Here is a 20,353-nt window from a genome sequence, read left to right as displayed (position 1 = left end):
GCCAGGTCATATTGAGAAGCTTTTGAGGCCAATGCCAAGATTTGAGTTTTACTCAGAAATTGAATATTGGAAAGTTATGAGCAGACAGATGACATACTCTACTTAAGGGCTAGTGCTGTCACTGTGTTAGAGAAGACATAAAGGCAGGCACAGGTGAATGGAAGCAGGGAGAACAGATGCTCATTGCAATAATCCCAGTGAGAGATGGCAGTTTGGGACCAGGTGGTGGTGAGGAATGTGGGCAGATTCTGAAACATATAGTGCAAGAAGAGGGATGATGCCAGAGATGGCTAGGGAGTAGGACTGCATAGTTAGCATCACGGGCTCTGGAGAGACCTGGGTTCAAATCCTTTCTATCCCACTTGTTAATCAAGCATTGTGGACGAAGTAACAGCCTCGCTGAGCTTCACTTTCTTCTTCAGCAAAATGAGGTTAATAACAGTGCTTTTTAGGATTTACCTATGAGATGATTAGATGAGACACCGCACCTCATACAAAGTAAGATGTTGCTAAATGTGAGCTAACATAATAGAAAGAAGGAAGAGTAATCAGGAACATGACGTTAAAATGTCTCCTAAGTCATGCCAGCGGGTGCATACTCTGTTCTATTGGAAGCTCCTGAAGTGTTTAATGAAGAGACAGACACTTTTGAGAATAATCCCTTTGACTTCCCTGTGGAAAATGACTGAAAGGACTAACCAGAGGCAAAGAAACAAGAGGCTGCTGCAGTTGTCCAGGCAAGAAACAAGGATGGCCAAGAGGAGGAAATGCAGAAAGAGTAAGAAGCGGGGAGGATCCCAGCGACATTCAGGAGGTAGAACCGAGGGGATGTGCTCTCTGGATGGCAGCCATGGAAGGGTCAAGACGAATGCCAGCTTTCTAGCTTGATAACTGGTTAAAGAACCATGCCACTCACTAGAAAGAGAGCTCAGAGTAACTCTCGGGAGGGACAGATGACGACTTCAAGACTTAGCTTCCCTGTGCCACAGTGGGCTCAGATTGCCACGTAGAAGAAAGGAGAATGTCAGGGCCTTCGGGAGAAGCTAGCAAGGGCCTGGCTGCCTGTCACCACCAACACCAAAGCATTGATCTTTTCCTGATATGTGTGTTCAATTTATTGCTTTGGAAAACTTCTCCTCAGTTTGTGTCAATGTGGAACATGTGGGAGTGATCAATTTTATTTTATTTTATTTTATTTTTTATTTTTTTTATATATGAAATTTATTGTCAAATTGGTTTCCATACAACACCCAGTGCTCATCCCAAAAGGTGCCCTCCTCAATACCCATCACCCACCCTCTCCTCCCTCCCACCCCCCATCAACCCTCAGTTTGCTCTCAGTTCTCAACAGTCTCTTATGCTTTGGCTCTCTCCCACTCTAACCTCTTTTTTTTTTTTTTTCCTTCCCCTCCCCCATGGGTTCCTGTTGAGTTTCTCAGGATCCACATAAGAGTGAAACCATATGGTATCTGTCTTTCTCTGTATGGCTTATTTCACTTAGCATCACACTCTCCAGTTCCATCCACGTTGCTACAAAAGGCCATATTTCATTTTTTCTCATTGCCACGTAGTATTCCATAGTGTATATAAACCACAATTTCTTTATCCATTCATCAGTTGATGGACATTTAGGCTCTTTCCATAATTTGGCTATTGTTGAGAGTGCTGCTATGAACATTGGGGTACAAGTGCCCCTATGCATCAGTAGGGAGTGATCAATTTTAAAAACAAGTTAAATATGAGGCACTTCTAGAATCTGTGATGCAGTCAATAAAATTAGGGGCGACGGAGGGGAACAATTGCAAGGAAACCTTGCCCTAATAAATTGTTTTCTGTTAAAACTATAAAGAGATAGGCTGTTTATTCCTTTTGGAGCTCATTTGTGGGCCCTCTTGCAGCATCCATTTAGAGCCTGATGCTGACGCTGTCTGAATTTGAGCCCTACCTTACCCTAATGAGCTTCAGGAGGGTTGATGTGCCTCTCCTTCCTGCCTCCGTCTCAGCAGTCAGAGCGGGAAGGCCTCACTGCAGCTCCCAAGCCCACTGACATTTCATTAGCACTGTTGCTGCGATCCCAGAGCACGTCTTACCAGATGAGAGCCATGAAGCACCACCCAGGGTGGGTACAAGCTAAAACAAATCCCCGTCTGACAGAACAAGATGTGCTTTTGCAGACTGGAACCTGTGAGTATTTCCTATTGGCCCTTTACTGATACTGTTTTTTGGTAAGGCCACGGAGCTGAAAGGAAAGCAAGGATAAATACGAGGAGCCTTAGGACATCTTGGAGGACGTTTTAAACCAAACACATACCCGCAAACACACACCACTTCTTCTGAAGAGTAACTGTAGTGTATTGAGGGTTATCAATAAAGTTGCTCAGCGGGACAACAGTGAATTGTAATGGCACCATTGTTTATATCTTGTTTTCCCTCCCCTCCATGTTTTAGAACTAATATTTCACTTCTGTTCTGCATAAGATTGGGGTCAGAATGGGACATTTTGGCTGAGGTGCTTTGAATCATTGCTCCTTTGACTCTAATGTACACTTCGGAGTGTATCTACTTTTTAGGTAGTAATCATTCAGCCTCCTCCGTTTGCTGCTGCCCATTTGGGGCCCCCAGCACTCAGTGTGGATTGCTCCTGGTAAGACTGTTGGTGACCTGCTGAGTGCCAAATCCTGGAATCAGATTTATGGCTGGACCTTGTGTGTTGAATTCATTGGGGCCCCTGGTCCCACTCCCCTTGGTGAGTCTGCATCCTACCTCACGTTCACATCCCGTTCCTCAGACCGCTCATTCTCAACCCATTTCTGCAGGTTTCTCCTCCTCCTTTCTTTTAAAGTGTGGTATTACTCAGAGTTCCATTCTCTTCTTTTTTGAACATTTTTTAAATGTTTATTTATTTTTGAGAGAAAGAGTGTGAGCAGGGGAGGGAGAGAGAGGGAGAGAGACACCGAATCCAAAGCAGGCTGCAGGTTCTGAGCTGTCAGCACAGAGCCTGATGAGGGGCTCGAACTCACCAATGGTGAGATCGTGACCTGAGCTGAAGTTGGATGCTTAACTGGTGGAGCTACCCAGATGCTCTCAGGGTTCTGTTCTTGATGGTTTACCCCTCTCTTTCCAGTGGCTCTTCCTGGGAAATCTCAACTACACCCACCATTTCCAACCGTATCTATACTAACGTCTCTGTACATCGATGTTCCAAGCCTGGCTCTCTTTTCTGAGAATCAAGTACATGTAATCAACTGCATGTTGTACACCTCCAACCTAATGTCCCCTAGGTTCTCAGATACCAAAGATCTAGAACCAGGCTTCTCTCCACACTGTACCTCCAAGCCTTTTCTATTTCCAATCTTGTGAAATGCACCGTCATCTACTCACCCACCAACTCTGTACCTGGGAGTTGTCCAAGACTCACACGTGATTCCCACTCTCCTCATACCTTTCCCACTCATTAAATTGGCCAGGGATGCAGCAGTGCTTGGGTTAAGGAGGTGGTGATGGCTTCTCCTTGCCAAGATCTACACACCTCCAGACCTGACCCCACCTGCCTACCTCTCAGCCTCATCTGTGTCTCTCTCCCTCTTTTGCCTGACATTCTGGCCTTCTCTTCATATTTGGCCATTAGAGACTTTATATATAAAGCAGTAGGAGGCTCGGGATTCTCACATTGCCTTATAGGGCCAAGGAATAGATGCCTACAAAAGAGTTATGGTTTTCATTTGTTTTGGTGCAAGTTTTTAAAAGGTCTCTTCCTATTACAAAATAGCAAAGATCAATTCCTATAATTTCTGAGAAAGCGTGGTTGAACAGAAACGAAAGTTAGGTGATAATCAAATTAGCCTGATATCTGGAACGTGGAAAGCACAAAAGTAGAAGGAAGGGAATGAAATGAAATAGCTGTATCTGGATCAGGTGATCAGGCTCTCAGACAATTAGGGAAGGAAGCTGAGGAGGGAGAAAGTCTGGAGTAGCTTTTTTGAAAATTTTGGCCTGCAGACAACTCGAGTAAAAATATCCAGGATGTATTGTAAAAAAGCAATTTGGGGCTCTGACCCAGACCGACTCAAAGTCTCTGGGGATGGGGTCCAGGATTTGAGGCACACTACAATTTGAGAACCACTGCTTTTGACCTCAACTTTAACACACAGTTTGTCCCAAGTTGTATATCAGATGCAAACAGAAAACTACCTTTTCCCCCAGCTAAGTTTCTTCCAGTTTGACCCCTAATTCTCTCTCATTCCAATTGTTTCTGCCTTCCTGTCCCCCTCTTCTGCTTCTGCTACTTGATTCATACTCCTGTTTCATACTTGATTCATTCATTTGCTCAATTTGATGAATGAACATATGTCTGCCCCGTCGATTGCTTAGTCAATTCTCATTTATGATCAAACTCTCACTGTTCACAGAACACTGAAATCAGAGTCATAGCAATGGGAGGAAAGAATGGCCAGTGTGCTCTCTTTTATCCAGTCAGAAACTCTATGTCTGTGTGTGTGTGTGTGTGTGTGTGTGTGTGTGTATTACACTCACATACAAAATGAATTAAACATTATAAATATAAACATGAAAAATACTTACAAACACATGACCTATTGATTCTTCTGCATAAAGATACTTCAATGTTTGGGGCGCCTGGGTGGCTCAGTCGGTTGAGCGTCCGACTTCAGCTCGGGTCATGATCTCACAGTCTGTGAGTTCGAGCCCCGCGTCGGGCTCTGTGCTGACAGCTCAGAGCCTGGGGCCTGTTTCAGATTCTGTGTCTCCCTCTCTCTCTGACCCTCCCCCGTTCATGCTCTGTCTCTCTCTGTCTCAAAAATAAATAAACGTTAAAAAAAAAAAAGGATACTTCAATGTTTTTCACATTTTTATTTATTATTGAGAGACAGAGAGAGACAGAGCATGAGCAGGGGAGGGGCAGAGAGAGAGGGAGACACAGAATCTGAAGCAGGCTCCAGGCTCCCAGCTGTCAGCACAGAACCTGACGTGGGGCTCAAACTCACAAACCACGAGATCACGACCTGAGCCAAAGTCGGACATTTAACTGACTGAGTCACCCAGGCGGCCCGTGCATAAAGACACTTCAAATGTGGGACACACACGGGAAACTTTTTGACTGTGAAGATTGTAAAAATCATCTAAAGCGGGGTTTGGAAAACTACAGCTCATGGGTCAAATCGGACTTGCCACCTGTTGTTTTTTTAAGTAAAGTTTCACTTTAACACAGCCATGCTCATTTGTTTACGTATTCTCTATGACTGTTTTTACAGTCGAATGGCAAAGTTGAGTATCTACAGCAGAGACAGCCCAAAATATTTACTATGGGACCCTTTGCAAAATGTCAGCAAACTCTTTATAAATGTAACACACATTTATGGTTTGCAGGTCTCATACCTGACAAGATGTTAAAATGATAGAAACATAGAGAAATAGACACACACATACATAGGTTTCTAGAAGCTAGGTTTTGAACCAACCAGTTTTATATGTCTAAAAATGATTCTATTTTATCAATAACATAAATCTTAACAAGGGACTTTCCAGAAATTTCCCCCGCTGTATAATTTCATATAACTACTTGGTTGTGACGTAGAAGGGGGACTTTTTTGGTCTGGCTGAGGATAACTATTTCCCCTTCTGAAACTTGACTTTTTAGCCCAACAGTTTATCTTCCAGAATGATTTTGTTATAATGGTCTGTCATTTTTCTGTGCCTCTGTAAGTAATTCTGAAATTCAGAATGTACCAATAGCCACAAAACACAAGTGCTGAGCAAGCTCACTGCATTACTGGTAAGACTCACATCCCTATATGAGTCTCTCAGCTCTTAAATCAGAAGAGAATTGTTTTCATACACTAGCTTAATATGTTCTAGAACTGGATCTACTGACTAAAAGGTATTATTTGGATCTCTCTCATGGCATCCTGTCTTATACTTCTACAATGCGTCTTCAGGATAAAGTGTTAGCTGTATAGTTTATCTTTCTTACATTTATGTTTTAGCTAGAAAAACAAGTTAATCAATATGCATAGGCAGATACATGCAAGCACGTGTATAAACATGCAGGCCCAGAATATTACTTAGTGCTTTGATGTCAATGTTTTTATACTGGCTCATGTGTTTACTAATTATATTTTCTCATGGGTTCATTTTTAATTGATTTATCTTTAAACACTTGCTTAATAATGTCAGGGTATGAATTAGTGCATGAATAAAAGTACAATCATTAAAAGATCTTTTTAAGACTTGTAATAATACTTTTGAGTCCGTGGATACCTTCTAAAGCAGATTTCTGTGCCATTTGTTTTTGTGTTATTGTTTCAGCATTCTACAAAATCATTAATATCTCATTAATTTTATGGCACCATAAATAAGAACTAAGTACCCTAAGGAGCAGTTTAGCAGAAATTTATGCTATGTCACATTTCAATATATATTTACACTGAATTATTTTTTGGTACTTAAAGCCCTCTAGAATTTGCTAAGATGTGCCCTCCACTGCTACTTCTCACATCGGCACCACACTGTTTCCTCTGTCCCTTTAATGTAATGTCCCAGAGCATAAAACCTCCGCATACATATTATGGTGAATATTTCCTCTACTCATGCTCATTCTTTCCCTATGATGGAGAAGCCCCCCTCCTCACTTTTTTTCTGCCTATCTAAAACTCATCCATATGTAAGATTCATCTAAAATATCAGCCCCTCCACAAAGCCCATTGCAGTGACTCCAACCAAGATTAGCTATTTCCTTTTAAGTCATCTATGGCGCTCACTTGTTGACTGTAATAGTCACTCATCCACTTAATCAATCAAGAGTATTTGTCATATCAAACACAAGTATTATGCGTTTCGCAACACATTCATGAATAATACATAACACCCGCTTTTACTGAATTCGGAGTCCAGAAGAGAAGACAAACAACTAAATAGGCCACAATAATTCACTGGTAGATGTAAGCACAGTGTGCAATGGGAACACCCAGGAACAGACGGGGTAAAGTAATGATAAGGAGCTCAGGTTCTGGAGTCACAGTGCCTGGATTTGCATCAGAGTTAGAAAAACTGGGAAATCTAGAGTTCCATTATGGATATGTAAAGTGTGAGATGCCTAAAAAGACATTTAGATGCAGATCTCAAACAAGCAGTTGGATGTACCAGTCCGGTGTTCAGAAGAGAGGCCCACGCCGAAGATATAAATTTGGGACTTATTGTGGTACAGCTGGTGTTTAAAGTCACGTGACTGAATGAGATTATCTCGGGAGTGAGTGTCAATTGAGGAGACAAGAGATCCATGGAATGAGTCCTAGAACACACTGACTAGAACACTTCTGACAGAAGCAGGAGAGAGCAATAGGAACCAGTAAGAGAAATTGAGAAGGGCCAATAAGGAAGCAGAAAGACCAGGAAACTGTGCTGTGTGAAAGCTAAGTGGAGGAATCATTTCAAAAAGAAGAGAGTGACCCACTGTGTCAAATGTTAGTGACAGGCTAAATAAGATGAGGGATGAGAACAAATTAGATGTAACAAGACGGCAGTCACTGGTGACCTCACCATGAGCTGTTTTGGTGCCATGCTGAGGATGAAAGCCTGGCAGGGATGGATTCCAGAGAGAAGAGAAAGAGAAAAATTGGAGATAGCAATTGCGTACAATCTTTTGAGAAGTTTTGGTATAAAAGGGAGCAGAGTAATGGCCCAGTGGACTAGGGGCTTTAGAGAAGCAGATTTTCATGCTTGAATGCTGAGCAAATGATGGAATGATCGAGTATAGAAAGAAATTGTTCTCTCTCTATTCCTCTGGCTCTTCCCCTGTCTCTGCCACCAGCTCACTTTCCGAGGCCCACTCCTAACCTGACACCCCAGGGCACCCCAGATATACATATTCTACAGGAGCTGCCACACTGTGATTGTTTTTATGTCTCCCTGTAACGAATGGTAAATTTCATGAGGGTAGAGACTATATCTCATTTGCACACCTTAATCTTCATGTCCATGGCACAAAAGATACCTGTAGATTATCTGCCCCCGAAAGGAGCAAATGATGTAGTCACAAGGAGAGACCTATCCCCATGAGAATGCAAGCTCATTGAGGGGAGGGATTTTCGTCTGTCTGCTCACTACTTTATCCCGAGCACGGAACAGAGCCTGGTTACAGCAGGTAACCAGTAAATATGCACTGAATAAAGAATGAATTAAGAATGAATTTAGCTGGGGAAAGTTATAAAAGGAATTCTGATGAGATTAATGTCTATGGAGAACTTCCTGTGCACCAGGCTCCATGTAGATGCCGGACGCATGGGCTATTGATCGAAAAAATTTTCAACCTTTATATTACATTAAAATTTTAATTGAAAATCTGCTTACTTTTTTTACTACAGAGAATGTATGGCAACAGGATACAACAAGATTTTTATTTATTTTTTTAATCTGGTGTCTGAGAGGCATTTTTTATTTCCAAATTATACTAGTGAGAAAGGCCTACTAATCCCAACCTCTGTCACACCACCAAAAATTAATATTACTACATGAGGGTTCCCTCAATGAATTCCTCTTAAAATTAAGTGCAAAGAAATTTTGTGCTACACTAATAATCAACAGGAGTGGCTTTTTGTTGTTGTTTTTTTGCATTATATATGAATCATGTAACAAGTATTTCTCTTTGCCTTGGTTGCCAAGAAACACAGAATAATTAATGCTCAAAGTAGCATTAGTTAATAATCATGTATTTTATTACCTCAAACTGCTTTGTGAAGGCAACACAGAAAAATATCTTTTGGTAGGGGGAAAATAGTTGATCCCGAATTTTTTTTTAGAAAAGAATTTCTTTTAGAAAAGAAAACTTACAATTATGTTAAGTTTTCAGGCAAAGTTCCTTCAGTTGCTTATATTTCTACATATCTGTTGCCAAGACTTAACAATAGTTTTTCTTCATGTAGCTGGGCAATTAAGGTTAGTCCATTTTCTGCGATTTTAGTAAAATAATCTCTTGACATTAGAAAAGGTTTTTTTCTACTAAGTTTACATATTGGAAAGTTTCCACATTATCGAAGTCTCTCTACGAGGTGACCTTACATATCTACTTTCACAATGACTATTGTACTGTAAATACTTCCAGTTTATTTATACTCACTTTTGATTGTAACTCAGAAGTGCTGAGCATTATTCATCCCTGAAGACTGAAAAACAGCTCTGTGCACTTGTATAAAATCTGGTGTGTTCTGTAGAACTGCTTAGAAAACACCGTCTACCATGCTGTCCTATGCCCTTACACAGTTTTCTTTTAGAATTAAATACCAGAAAAAAGTTGGCCATTAACGAACTGTATAGATGTTAATTGTATTGCACATGATTTTTCACTCTTGGTTACCAAGAAGCTCAGAGTCCTACTGATAAGCACTAAGAATATCAGCCAAGACCCTTAGCATACTTAGATTCCTTTTCCTTCTCAGGGCTTTTGATCTTGAATTCTAACAGTCTAATTATACAAGTGCATTTCTTACTTGACCTCAGATTCCTTTCGTGAGTAGGAAAGGTATAAATAAATACATAAATATCCAGTAGCTGGTTAGTTTCTCTGTTACATTATTTAAAACATAATCTAATCCGGTAAAAGAGCCATCATGGTCCAACTATTCTCTAAGTGTCCATAAAAGTCTCTGAAAGTTTACTCTGGAAACACAGTTGATGGATACCCCTCAGATTTTTATAGACAAGAAAGGTAAAGTCAGAGAAGTTGAGTGACGTAATCAGCTAATGGAGAAAATGGAGGGTGAATAACAACTAAGCTATTTGTATAATATTCTAGCCAACATATTACTGAGTTACAAGTGCCTCTGTGAGCTGAAAAGCCCAGCTGTGTTTTCTACTTTCTGCACTACAAGCAATAATAAAGATGAAGTAATTGCAAATCACTTAAAACCCTTCAAAGATATTAAAGATGGAAGTTATGTATCCAATTACAAACCCATCCTTCTGTTTCTACAAATAAAGTAAACGAAGCAATGCTGATTACTATATATTAACATAACAAAATAGAAATTGTAAAGAGGTGAGTGGCAAAGTCTCTAAGGAAAACATTTTAAGTAGTCTGAGTAATATATACATTTCATTCCACTTCAGTATAAATTAAAATTTAGCTACTTAGTGTATGTATATGTGCATCCCTTAAAATGAATATAGCTCAAGCAATGGCAGCTCTGAGGTCAAATACTTAAGGAAAAGAAAATGGATTAATGAGGACTATCAGGACATCCAGCAAATTCCTTCAGCATAACGTAACATTAAGAATCCTAGTCCTTGAGGGGCACCTAGGTGGCTCAGTCAGTTAAATTTGACTTCAGCTCAGGTCATAATCTCATTCAGGTCAAGATCTTATTCAGGTCATAATCTCAAGGTTCACCAGTTCAAGTCCCACAACAGGCTCACTGTTAGTGCAGAGGCTGCTTTGGATCCTCTGTCTCCCTCTTTTTTTGCCTCTCGCTCTCTCTCTCAAAAATAAATAAACATTAAAAAAAAAGATTTGGGGTGCCTGGGTGGCTCAGTGGTTGTGTGTCCAACTTTGGCTCAGGTCAAGATCTCACGGCTTATGAGTTCAAGCCCCACGTCAGGCTCTGTGCTGCCATTCAGACCTTGGAGCCTGCTTGGGATTCTGTGTCTCCCTCTCTCTTTGCCCCTCCCCCACTCTCGCTCTCTCTCAAGAATAAATAAACATTAAAAAATTTTTAAAAAGGGGCGCCTGGGTGGCTCAGTCGGTTAAGCGTCTGACTTCAGCTCAGGTTATGATCTCACTGTTTGTGAGTTTGAGCCCTGCGTTGGGCTCTGTGCTGATGGCTCAGAGCCTGGAGCCTGCTTCAGATTCTGTGTCTCCCTCTCTCTCTGCCCCTCCCCTGCTCACGCTCTGTCTGTCTCTCTCTCTCTCTCTCTCTCAAAAATAAATAAAACATTAAAAAAAATTTTTTTAAATTAAAATAAAAAAGATTTAAGGGGCGCCTGGGTGGTTCAGTTGGTTGAGCTTCCAACTTTGGCTCAGGTCATGATCAAGAGGTTCGTGAATTCGAGCCCCAGTTTGGGCTTTGCACTGACAGTCCAGAGACTGCTTGGGATTATCTATCTCTCTCAGGCCCTTCCTGACTCACACTTTCGCTCTCTCTCATAGTAAATAAATAAACTTAAAAAAAAAATTTAAGAACCCTAGTCCTTGAAACATGATGACTATTCCTACCATTCGTTCTCTCTCTCCTGAAAGGAAAGAAAGAGATACTGTCTTCTATTGGGGACAGTGTAACAATCCAAGGGTTTAAAATATGTTAGGAAATGCTATGTACTTTTCTGCATGGAAAAAAAATACATATAGAAGCACCCCTGCCTGATATCTCCAGCTTTCCTATTAGACTTTGAATTCAGTGGATATGGTTGAAATCAGAGCAGACATAAGAAGGAGCCAAGATATGGCAAAGGCTTTCTAAGTTGCTAGAATTCAGATTGATGCTGTAACATAACAATTATGTCACTCAGAAATAAATATATATCTACCAAACGTGAAATGTTAAGCAGAAAAATAATTGCTTCCACTGAACTTGGCTTTATGATCCTTACACCAAACTAACAATTAGAGAGTCCAATTTCAATCCATTTCCTGGATTGCATTTTTTATTACTCCCATTAACCATGAATTTGAGAGGTCATATAAGTGGAAGTAATCCAAAGAGTCTTTGTTGCTTGGTGAAAGATATGTAGGTGCCCATTAAAGGATTTAAATCTAATATGTCAAGTATTTTTCCCCCAAGATATTTTTCTTTGTGGAAAGTTTCCTTTCATTTTTTTAAATGAGGCCTCATGGCTGCCCCGTTTTGGAGAATCTATTACTAATTAAGTAGCCAAGACCTATACATATGAAACAAAGAACAATTCTAGGATGATATACAGCATAGGCTATTATGAAAGTATGTATGCAGTTTGGGGTGAACATTACAGCTGTAGGAATTCAATACAAAGAGAAGATCATTGTTGGTTGGATTCATCTAAGAAATGGGGTAAGTCCATCTCAATTTGAAACCTTAGAAACACTAATGTAGTACTAAAATGAGTTTTAAGAGGAGATATTTTATTAGTTCTGAGGTGGCATCATGAACAAAAGTAAGAAAAGTGCCTGGAAAATATTATAGGGCTGTGTCTATCTATGTAGAGTTTGCTGATATGATTGGTAAAGGGTGATCTACAGAATTAAAAACTCCATCAAAGTTGAATAAGATCTTGGCTCCCAGAAAGCTAATACCAGTTTGGTAGGATTATTTCTATCAATCCTACATAGTACCTGTATTACATAATAATAATATCAGCCTGCATGCATTTTTGCAAGAAATTATTCCTCCAAACTCATTTTGAGTATGTGCTATATGCTAAGGTGTAGCTGGCAGAGGATGAGAAAAAAAATACTGCCTGTGCACACAGAATTTATATTCCAGTGGAAACATTTATCATTAGTTTTGATCATAAGGATGATGATGGTAACAAGAAATTACATTTATTCAGCTTTTTAATTATAATACTGAAATTATAAACACTGACGTTTTAGAGTACATCATGTCTTAGTCATTAATTCATTCGTTTGTTCATTTTTCTTTTTTTTTTTTATTAAATTTTTTTTTCAACATTTATTTATTTTTGGGACAGAGAGAGACAGAGCATGAACGGGGGAGGGGCAGAGAGAGAGGGAGACACAGAATCGGAAACAGGCTCCAGGCTCTGAGCCATCAGCCCAGAGCCTGACGCGGGGCTCAAACTCACGGACCGCGAGATCGTGACCTGGCTGAAGTCGGACTCTCAACCGACTGCGCCACCCAGGCGCCCCTCGTTTATTCATTTTTCGTTCATTCATTCATACATTTGTTAAACGCCTATAATCAAGGTCTTCACAGTTATCAAAGATGTTGATTTAATTCAAATGATTATAATTCATTTCTTATAATGACATGAGCAGCTATCACACAAGAGCCCTACCAATTTTCCCCAAAGAAGTTCCTTCCTCTAAAATATCTATGGCGCATTTTTGCAGAACTTGTTGCCTCTGATGGAATATCTTCCCCCTTTATCTATCCTTCAAGATTCAGTTCAAGTGTCGCCTCTTCCATGAACCCACTGCTGATTCCTAGGGAAAATGTATTTTGTGCATGCTTCCATTTTAACAAAAGCATATTAAATTATGATTTATCTATCGCCCTGTTAGAGCTGCGAGCTCTTAACTGCGAGCTCCTTGATGGCATCTTTATTCATCTTTCCATTTTAGCAACTGAAACGATGCCTAATGTAAGAGGTGCTCAATGAATATTCTTGAATGACTATCTTATAATAAAGGAGACTTAGGTGCACTGTATGTGATTATTATAATATTTGAGTGCTAACAGCTGGTTGAGGGTCTAGCCTCACAGATCTTCTGTCCCTCTAAACACGCCAAGCTCATTGCCACTTTCAAGCCACTCTCTGCTCTGGGATGTCCCCCACCCTCCCCATTTCATACCGCTGGCATTAGTTTTCTCACTTAGAGCTAGCTTCAATTTCAGCTCCTCAGAGAAAACCCTCCTGATCCCCAATCTACAATGGCATTTCGCCACTGTCTTTCATCACACCCTGTTCTCATTCACCACAGAGCTTATATCACACTCTCCTGTCTTTCTGGTTTCTCTACTCTTCATTGCTCCCAGTTAGAATGTAAATTCCCTGAGAGCTGATCTCTTAGTTTCCACTGCTGTACTCCTACCATCTAGCACAGTGCCTGCCATCTAGTAAGCACGCAAGAAATCCATGCAATTGAATGGAGAATAAATGAGAAATTTGGATCCTCTTTTCCATAAGTGGCAAACTATGTCTCATGGGCTACGTTCCACTTGCTGGTGAGCTTTGTTTGGACTGCTCATGTTTTTTTTTTTTTAATACTGAATGAGTTGTCAAATTTAAAAATTAAAAGATTTTACATTTTTCAAAAATTTCAAAATTCAGGTTTCTGTTGAAATGTTGAAAGAAGTGGAAATCTAGGGCCTACAATCCCAATTGGAAAGTCAGCAGAGGTGAATAATGGTTGCCTGCTTTGGGCGAGGATCACCAGACTGTCCCAGCCTCACCTGCTCCCTCAGCACTCAGTCACATGCCCCATCTGACCCTGAAGGTGGTCTGGATTTGGCCCTGACCTCTTCTGCTAAAGCTGTCTCTGTGACCCATGCTCTACATCACACTCACATGACTCCTATAAAGGACTCCCTGTCCTCATGGACTGCTGTTACTACTAAATCTGAGACTGTATCTTCAGAGATAACTTAGCATCAGAACTTACTTTTTTATTATTTCTGCATTATGACATGGAAAGATTATATAATCAAATACAAAACTGAATTCATTATATACCAGAAGAAAATCTAGGTGAGTGTTTAAGAGATCTCAACGTGGCAGAAGAAACCTATCATTAAAACATTAAAAAGCAGCTCAGGTCATGATCTCGCGGTCCGTGAGTTCGAGCCCCGCATCGGGCTCTGTGCTGACAGCTCAGAGCCTGGAGCCTGTTTCAGATTCTGTGTCTCCCTCTCTTTGACCCTCCCCCGTTCATGCTCTGTCTCTCTCTGTCTCAAAAATAAATAAACGTTAAAAAAAAAAAACATTAAAAAGCAAATTAATCAGGAAAAAGTAGATATAACTACTATGACTAAGATTTGTTACTGTTAATTAAAATTCACTAACAAAAAATGGACGCTGTCAGAAAAATGGATAAACACATTTTCAAATAATTCACAGAAAATAGAAATATCAAATAGCATTAAAAGATAGTCCATTGTATTTATAATCCAAAAGATGTGAATTAAAATGAGATTCCCTTTAGGGGCAACTGGGTGGCTCAGTCGGTTAAACGTCCGACTTTGGCTCAGTTCATGGTCTCACGGTTTGTAAGTTCAAGCCCTGCATAGGGCTCTGTGCTGACGGCTCAGAGCCTGGAGCCTGCTTCGGATTCTGTGTCTCCCTCTCTCCCTCTGACTCTCCCCTGCTCATGCTCTGTCTCTCTCTGTCTCTCAAAAATGAATAAATGTTAACTAAATTTTTTTTAATGAGATCCCCTTTCATCTATAATTGATTAACTCATTTAACAAATATTTGCGGAGTGGTCACTATGTTCCAAACACTATAAGTTTGGCAAATATTTTTTTAAACGGTAGTAATTTTAGGATTCAGTAAAATTAATACCATCACACATTGTGAAAAACAATTTTATGATATGCATCAAGAACCATAAAATAGTTCCTATCCTGTGACCTAGTAATTAAACTTCTTGGAATTTATCCTAGGGAAGTAATCAGTGTAGCAGACAAAGATTAATGTATGAGGATGTTAATCATAGCATAATTTATAATACCAACACATTAGAAATCTAAATGTCCAACAATAGGAGTGATTAAATAAATTATGGTACATTCAAATGATGAATGATTATGCACACATTAAAATTATGTTTTCAAAGACCATTTAGTGACATAGGGAAATGCTTACTAAAACTTTTAAAACCTATATTTTAAAAATAATTTCATATAGCCAGTTATAATGATCCATTCTTTCTTGCCTCATGAGACAGAAGTTTCTCCATATAAATCTTAGTTCTGGTAGGTATTAAAATAGAAGGTCTCGCATGTTCACTGCAGCATTATTTACAATAGCCAAGATATGGAAACAACATAGGTGGTGGTGTATATATTTACACAATGGAATACTATTTAGCTCTAAGAAAGAAGGAAATCCTGCCATTTGCAACAACCTGGATGGACCCTGAGGGCATTATGCTCAGTTACATAAGTCAGATAAAGACAAATATCATATGATCTCTTACATGTGGAATCTAAAAATGTGGAACTCATAGAAACAGTGTAAGTATGGTTGCCAGGGGGTGGGGGTGGGAAAAATAAGATGTTGGTCAAAGGATACAAATGTACGGTTATAAGATTAACAAGTTCCAGGGATCTAATGTATAGAGTGGTGAATATAGCTAATAATACTGTATCATATACTTGAATGTTGCCAAGAGAGTATACCTTAAATGTTCCCAGCAAATAAGAAATAATGATGCAATGAGATGAAGCTAATGGTTGGTGGTAATCATTTCGCAACACACAAATGTGCCAAATCAACACATTATACACCTTAAACTTATACAGTGTTATGTGTCAATTATATCTCAATAAAGTTTGGGGGAAAATAAAATTAAAAAAATTTTCAGACACAAAAAACAGAAATTGCTACATGGGATCAGAAAAGCAATATGGTTTAATACAAGTTAAACATATGCAAAGCACTGAAGAATGTCCTAGATTGCAGGTAGTGACTATTCTATAGAAAGAGAGGAATAAATGGGAGAAGGGACAGGAAGAAAGCAAAATATAAAAGAACAAGACCACAGCAGAAAGAAGAGACAGAAATGCGTAAGGAGAACATGTGGAGGACAGAAAATCAAAAAGGACACATAGCTGAATTTTAAGGAAATTCTCTGCACACACCATAGTATTAGAACTTAAGAAATTCCCTTTTTGATGTATTTATAGTATTATGTAGATCAGACAAGACACTTACAAGAAGCATTATTTGTTTCTTGTAACACGAACCACAGGAAGGGCCAAAAAGGATGTCATGGCAGAAAAGCAGAACTACCTCACTACCATGAAAAGAATAACAACAAAAATTGAAAGTCTCAGTGCACCAAAATAAACTGTCTGTACAAAAGATGATTATAGTAAAACAAGGAGGAAGTTGAACCTTGGTTTTAGAATTACTGAACTGTGCAAAGGCAGAAACCAATCTGCATGGTCATCAGTGTTCAGGAGACAAATAATTCCATGTCCACAATGAAAGCAGTGAAACCTGGGCTCCACCAAACCCTTGGAGCACAGCTACATGGCTCCTCCTGAAGCCAAGTATACACCCCCTGCTCTTTGCATTTGTGCTTCGGTGAGGGAGCTGTTTGGGTAACAGATTCATAATGCACTTAACCAAATATAACATCCAAGCCTAGAGAAAGCTGAAGGAGTGACTTGTGGAAAGATCAAAAGAGCACAGAGGATTCTCTTCTATGAGTGAAAACTGAATTTTTCATTAAAAGAATTTTCATTAAAAGTCACCCAAGAGAATGCATTTAAAAGTAATAAGGTAACAATGTTCTGCGTCACTGTAACTAAATAAGAGGACAGTTGCGTAACCCGACACTGTCAGTTGCACATACCCCGTTCCATATATTTTGCCATTCCTACCCCGTTTTGAGTTCCTAGAAGAATGTGCATGGACTCTCGTTTCATATTTACTCCTAACAATTTAATCACAAGGCTTAGAGTATTCAGCAATTCAGAATCTCCTTCCCTTTACCCCTCTGATGTACTCCCTCTTCCTGAAATCTGGCTTCATTTATGTATATCCACACTGTACCATCCCGGTTCTGCAAACTATTGCTTTTTCAACATTTTGGTTTTGTGAAATTGAGAAACCTCTACATATCCATGCAAGCCATTTTCACATCTGTAATTTTATCTCTTTGTTTCAGTAAGTTGTTTTTATCCCCTTGTTCCCTTTTTTTTTTTTTTTTTTTTTTTACTACTTCTGAACTCCCACTTTTGGACAACTCCACCATAATTTTTTAATCTAAGCTATTCTCTTCAAGAACTGTCATAAACTTAAATCCATCAAGACCATTGACCCTTGCACCATCTTCGCTTTTAAATTGTTTGTATTTTGTGTCATTACCTTTCAATCTGTGACTAGCTCTTGCATTCTTTATTCTCATTCTTCATTCTTTTCAACATCCCCCATAGCCTGTTTTTAAAATCTGTATTCTCTACTCTTACACTTAGTCTGCTTAAAAATGAACTGACCTAGAAAAGTCTCTTCTTGACCTTGACATTTTTACTATTACACACATTATACTGGTAATCTGAGGCTGCATTTTTAAACCTCCTCTTCATGGATCTGGGTGATTGGTTCAAACATCTGCCATTCTACTGGTTCCAAGGCTGCCTTAGCTGGTCTGGTTGTTCATTTCCCATTGAAAGGCTGCAAGGTCAGGACTTGTTCGTGTGACTGCTCACTCGGGCAGAGGGGACAGCCTCTCCAGACAGAGCAAAATTAGCCTTCAGTCAAGAGCACATGGGTGGCTGGACTCCTCTACTTCCTTCTTCTAAAATTTTCACTACTCACTCTGGCCCATTCTTCCTTGTTGTTTTCCTTCCACCATGCTACAGCTTGTGAAATAACTCCTTGCCCATGTCCATGTTGGGCCATCAGGTTTCTCTGTTCATTCTAGTAGCCAATTTGATTTTCATTCTCAGCCTGTGATTTTTTTTCTTTCCATTCACATTCAATCTTTAGTCACTCCTCTTCTAGACTGACTCAACTCGTATCATCTGAATTTCTCTTTCTCTCAAAAACACCTTTTCCACATCCTAAACCTCTGTGTTCTACTTCCTTCAACTTGCCCTTCATTCTGTCCTTCATCCTTCAATACCTAAAATCCTCTTTTGTCTTTCTAGCTATAATCTATCTGCCCTTACCTGTTTGCATTCTGTATATGCATTTTGCTATACTATGAGAGACCCAAAAATCTTGTCAGTGATTGAAATGTATTAAAAAAAAAAACAGAGCAACCTCTTTTGTTAATATATCCTAGAATGTGACACCTTCCCAGAATCTTTTGTAAAAGTTATACTCAAGTTTACGTATATTAGATAGTTATACAAAGAAGGGCAAGAAGTGTCTAAAGAGCAACGTTTCAACACCTTAAAATTACATAGTGCTGTATATGTCAATTATATCTCAATAAAACTGGAAAAATAAAAAAAATAAAAATAAATAAATGTACTCAGGATCTTACTTTATATCTACCAATGTCTGTTCAATTAACTGTTAAGATGTTATGGGAAGAAGGAAGAGGGAGAGGTTGACAATGTGAGAAAATGACTGGAGAGAAAGACTGGGAAAGTGCAGAAAGTTTGGACTTTAACCTGTAAAAAAAAAAAAGAAGCTACTATGGAAAAAATCAAATTGGCATTATGCATTCTTTTAACTTTTAAACAAATCTGTGTTAGAAGATGCAAATTTCAAGTTGATCTTCATGTTAATAAAATTAAATTCATCAAACAACACATACTAAGCACCTATTTTCATGAGGTACTATAAAATGAAAATGGTTCCTCTAAAAGAATTTAAAATTTAGCCCAATATCTGTTAGAAGTCCAATGGAAACTAATTACAGGCTGATACTTACAGCTTCTGTATGAAACATGCCGACCTACAACTCCAAGAGGCCAAAAGCCATCCTCAAGGTTTATCCTGATTAGACCTGAACATACCCCCTTCCTTCACACTCTCTATCTTCTCAGCCTCTCCTCCTCTCTCCTTCAAACTTCCATTAGTTGCCATGGTTTTCCTATTTTTCAGGCTCTGACCTGGGACTGTTTCCTCCCTCCTGGCCCAGCAGTTTTTGGTGGCAAGTATCATTTTCTTGTAGATCAGCCCCTAGCATAACTCCCGGAACACAACTGGGCATTCTGAGAGCATTTCCTTCTCCTTGGCCCAGAACAAGGAGGCAGGTGCTGAAGAAATGAAGGGACCAGAACATGAAAATATAACAAGCCATGGCACAAAACACAACTGTTAAGATTAACAAAATAATATTGGACATAAAATGTGATACCTGATGGGCCAGAATATAGATATTGTGTCCAACATCTTTTGGGGAAACACCGTCATCTCCTCCATCATCATCTCCATGGTCACATTCCAATCCTTGGTTATAGGCGTTCTTCATCACATCCACCTATCAAAAAAAACAAATAGGAAGAACAGGCATTTTACGTTGTCTATGAGGTATAATGAAAAACTGGAACACTTCTGGGGCACCTGGGTGGCTCAGTCGGTTAAGCGTCCGACTTCGGCTCAGGTCATGATCTCACAGTTCGTGGGTTTGAGCCCTGCATCGTGGGCTTGAGCCTGTTTCAGATTCTGTGTCTCCCCCTCGCTATGCCCCTCCCCCACTAGCGTTCTGTCTCCCACTGTCTCAAAAATAAACATTAAAAAATTTTTTTAATTTATTTATTTTTTATTTTTTTATTTTATTTTTTTCAACGTTTATTTATTTTTGAGACAGAGAGAGACAGAGCATGAACGGGGAAGGGTCAGAGAGAGAGGGAGACACAGAATCTGAAACAGGCTCCAGGCTCTGAGCGGTCAGCACAGAGCCCGACGCGGGGCTTGAACTCACGGACTGTGAGATCGTGACCTGAGCCGAGATCGGCCGCTTAACCGACTGAGCCACCCAGGCGCCCCCCCCCCAAAAAAAATT

The 20,353-nt window shown here is 39.6% G+C and overlaps 1 protein-coding gene across 5 annotated transcripts in view; it reads right to left on the bottom strand.

Moving 5' to 3' along the window:
- The window catches only part of ITPR2 (inositol 1,4,5-trisphosphate receptor type 2), a 509,643-nt gene that overhangs the window by 135,613 nt on the left and 353,677 nt on the right, over nucleotides 1–20,353 (bottom strand). For 4 of the 5 annotated variants that reach the window (XM_040488604.1, XM_040488605.1, XM_040488607.1 and 1 more), the window contains one exon: nucleotides 19,706–19,828. In XM_040488604.1, coding sequence (XP_040344538.1) covers nucleotides 19,706–19,828 — 123 coding nt within the window. Of the gene's footprint in view, nucleotides 1–17,586; nucleotides 19,605–19,705; nucleotides 19,829–20,353 lie in introns of those variants that run through there. The other variant, XM_040488608.1, reaches the window with a different exon arrangement.

The sequence above is a fragment of the Herpailurus yagouaroundi genome, unplaced genomic scaffold (genome assembly GCF_014898765.1).
Source record: "Herpailurus yagouaroundi ecotype Mexico unplaced genomic scaffold, PumYag 166, whole genome shotgun sequence".
Lineage (NCBI taxonomy): Eukaryota > Metazoa > Chordata > Mammalia > Carnivora > Felidae > Herpailurus > Herpailurus yagouaroundi.
This window is presented reverse-complemented; position numbering and strand designations above follow the sequence as displayed.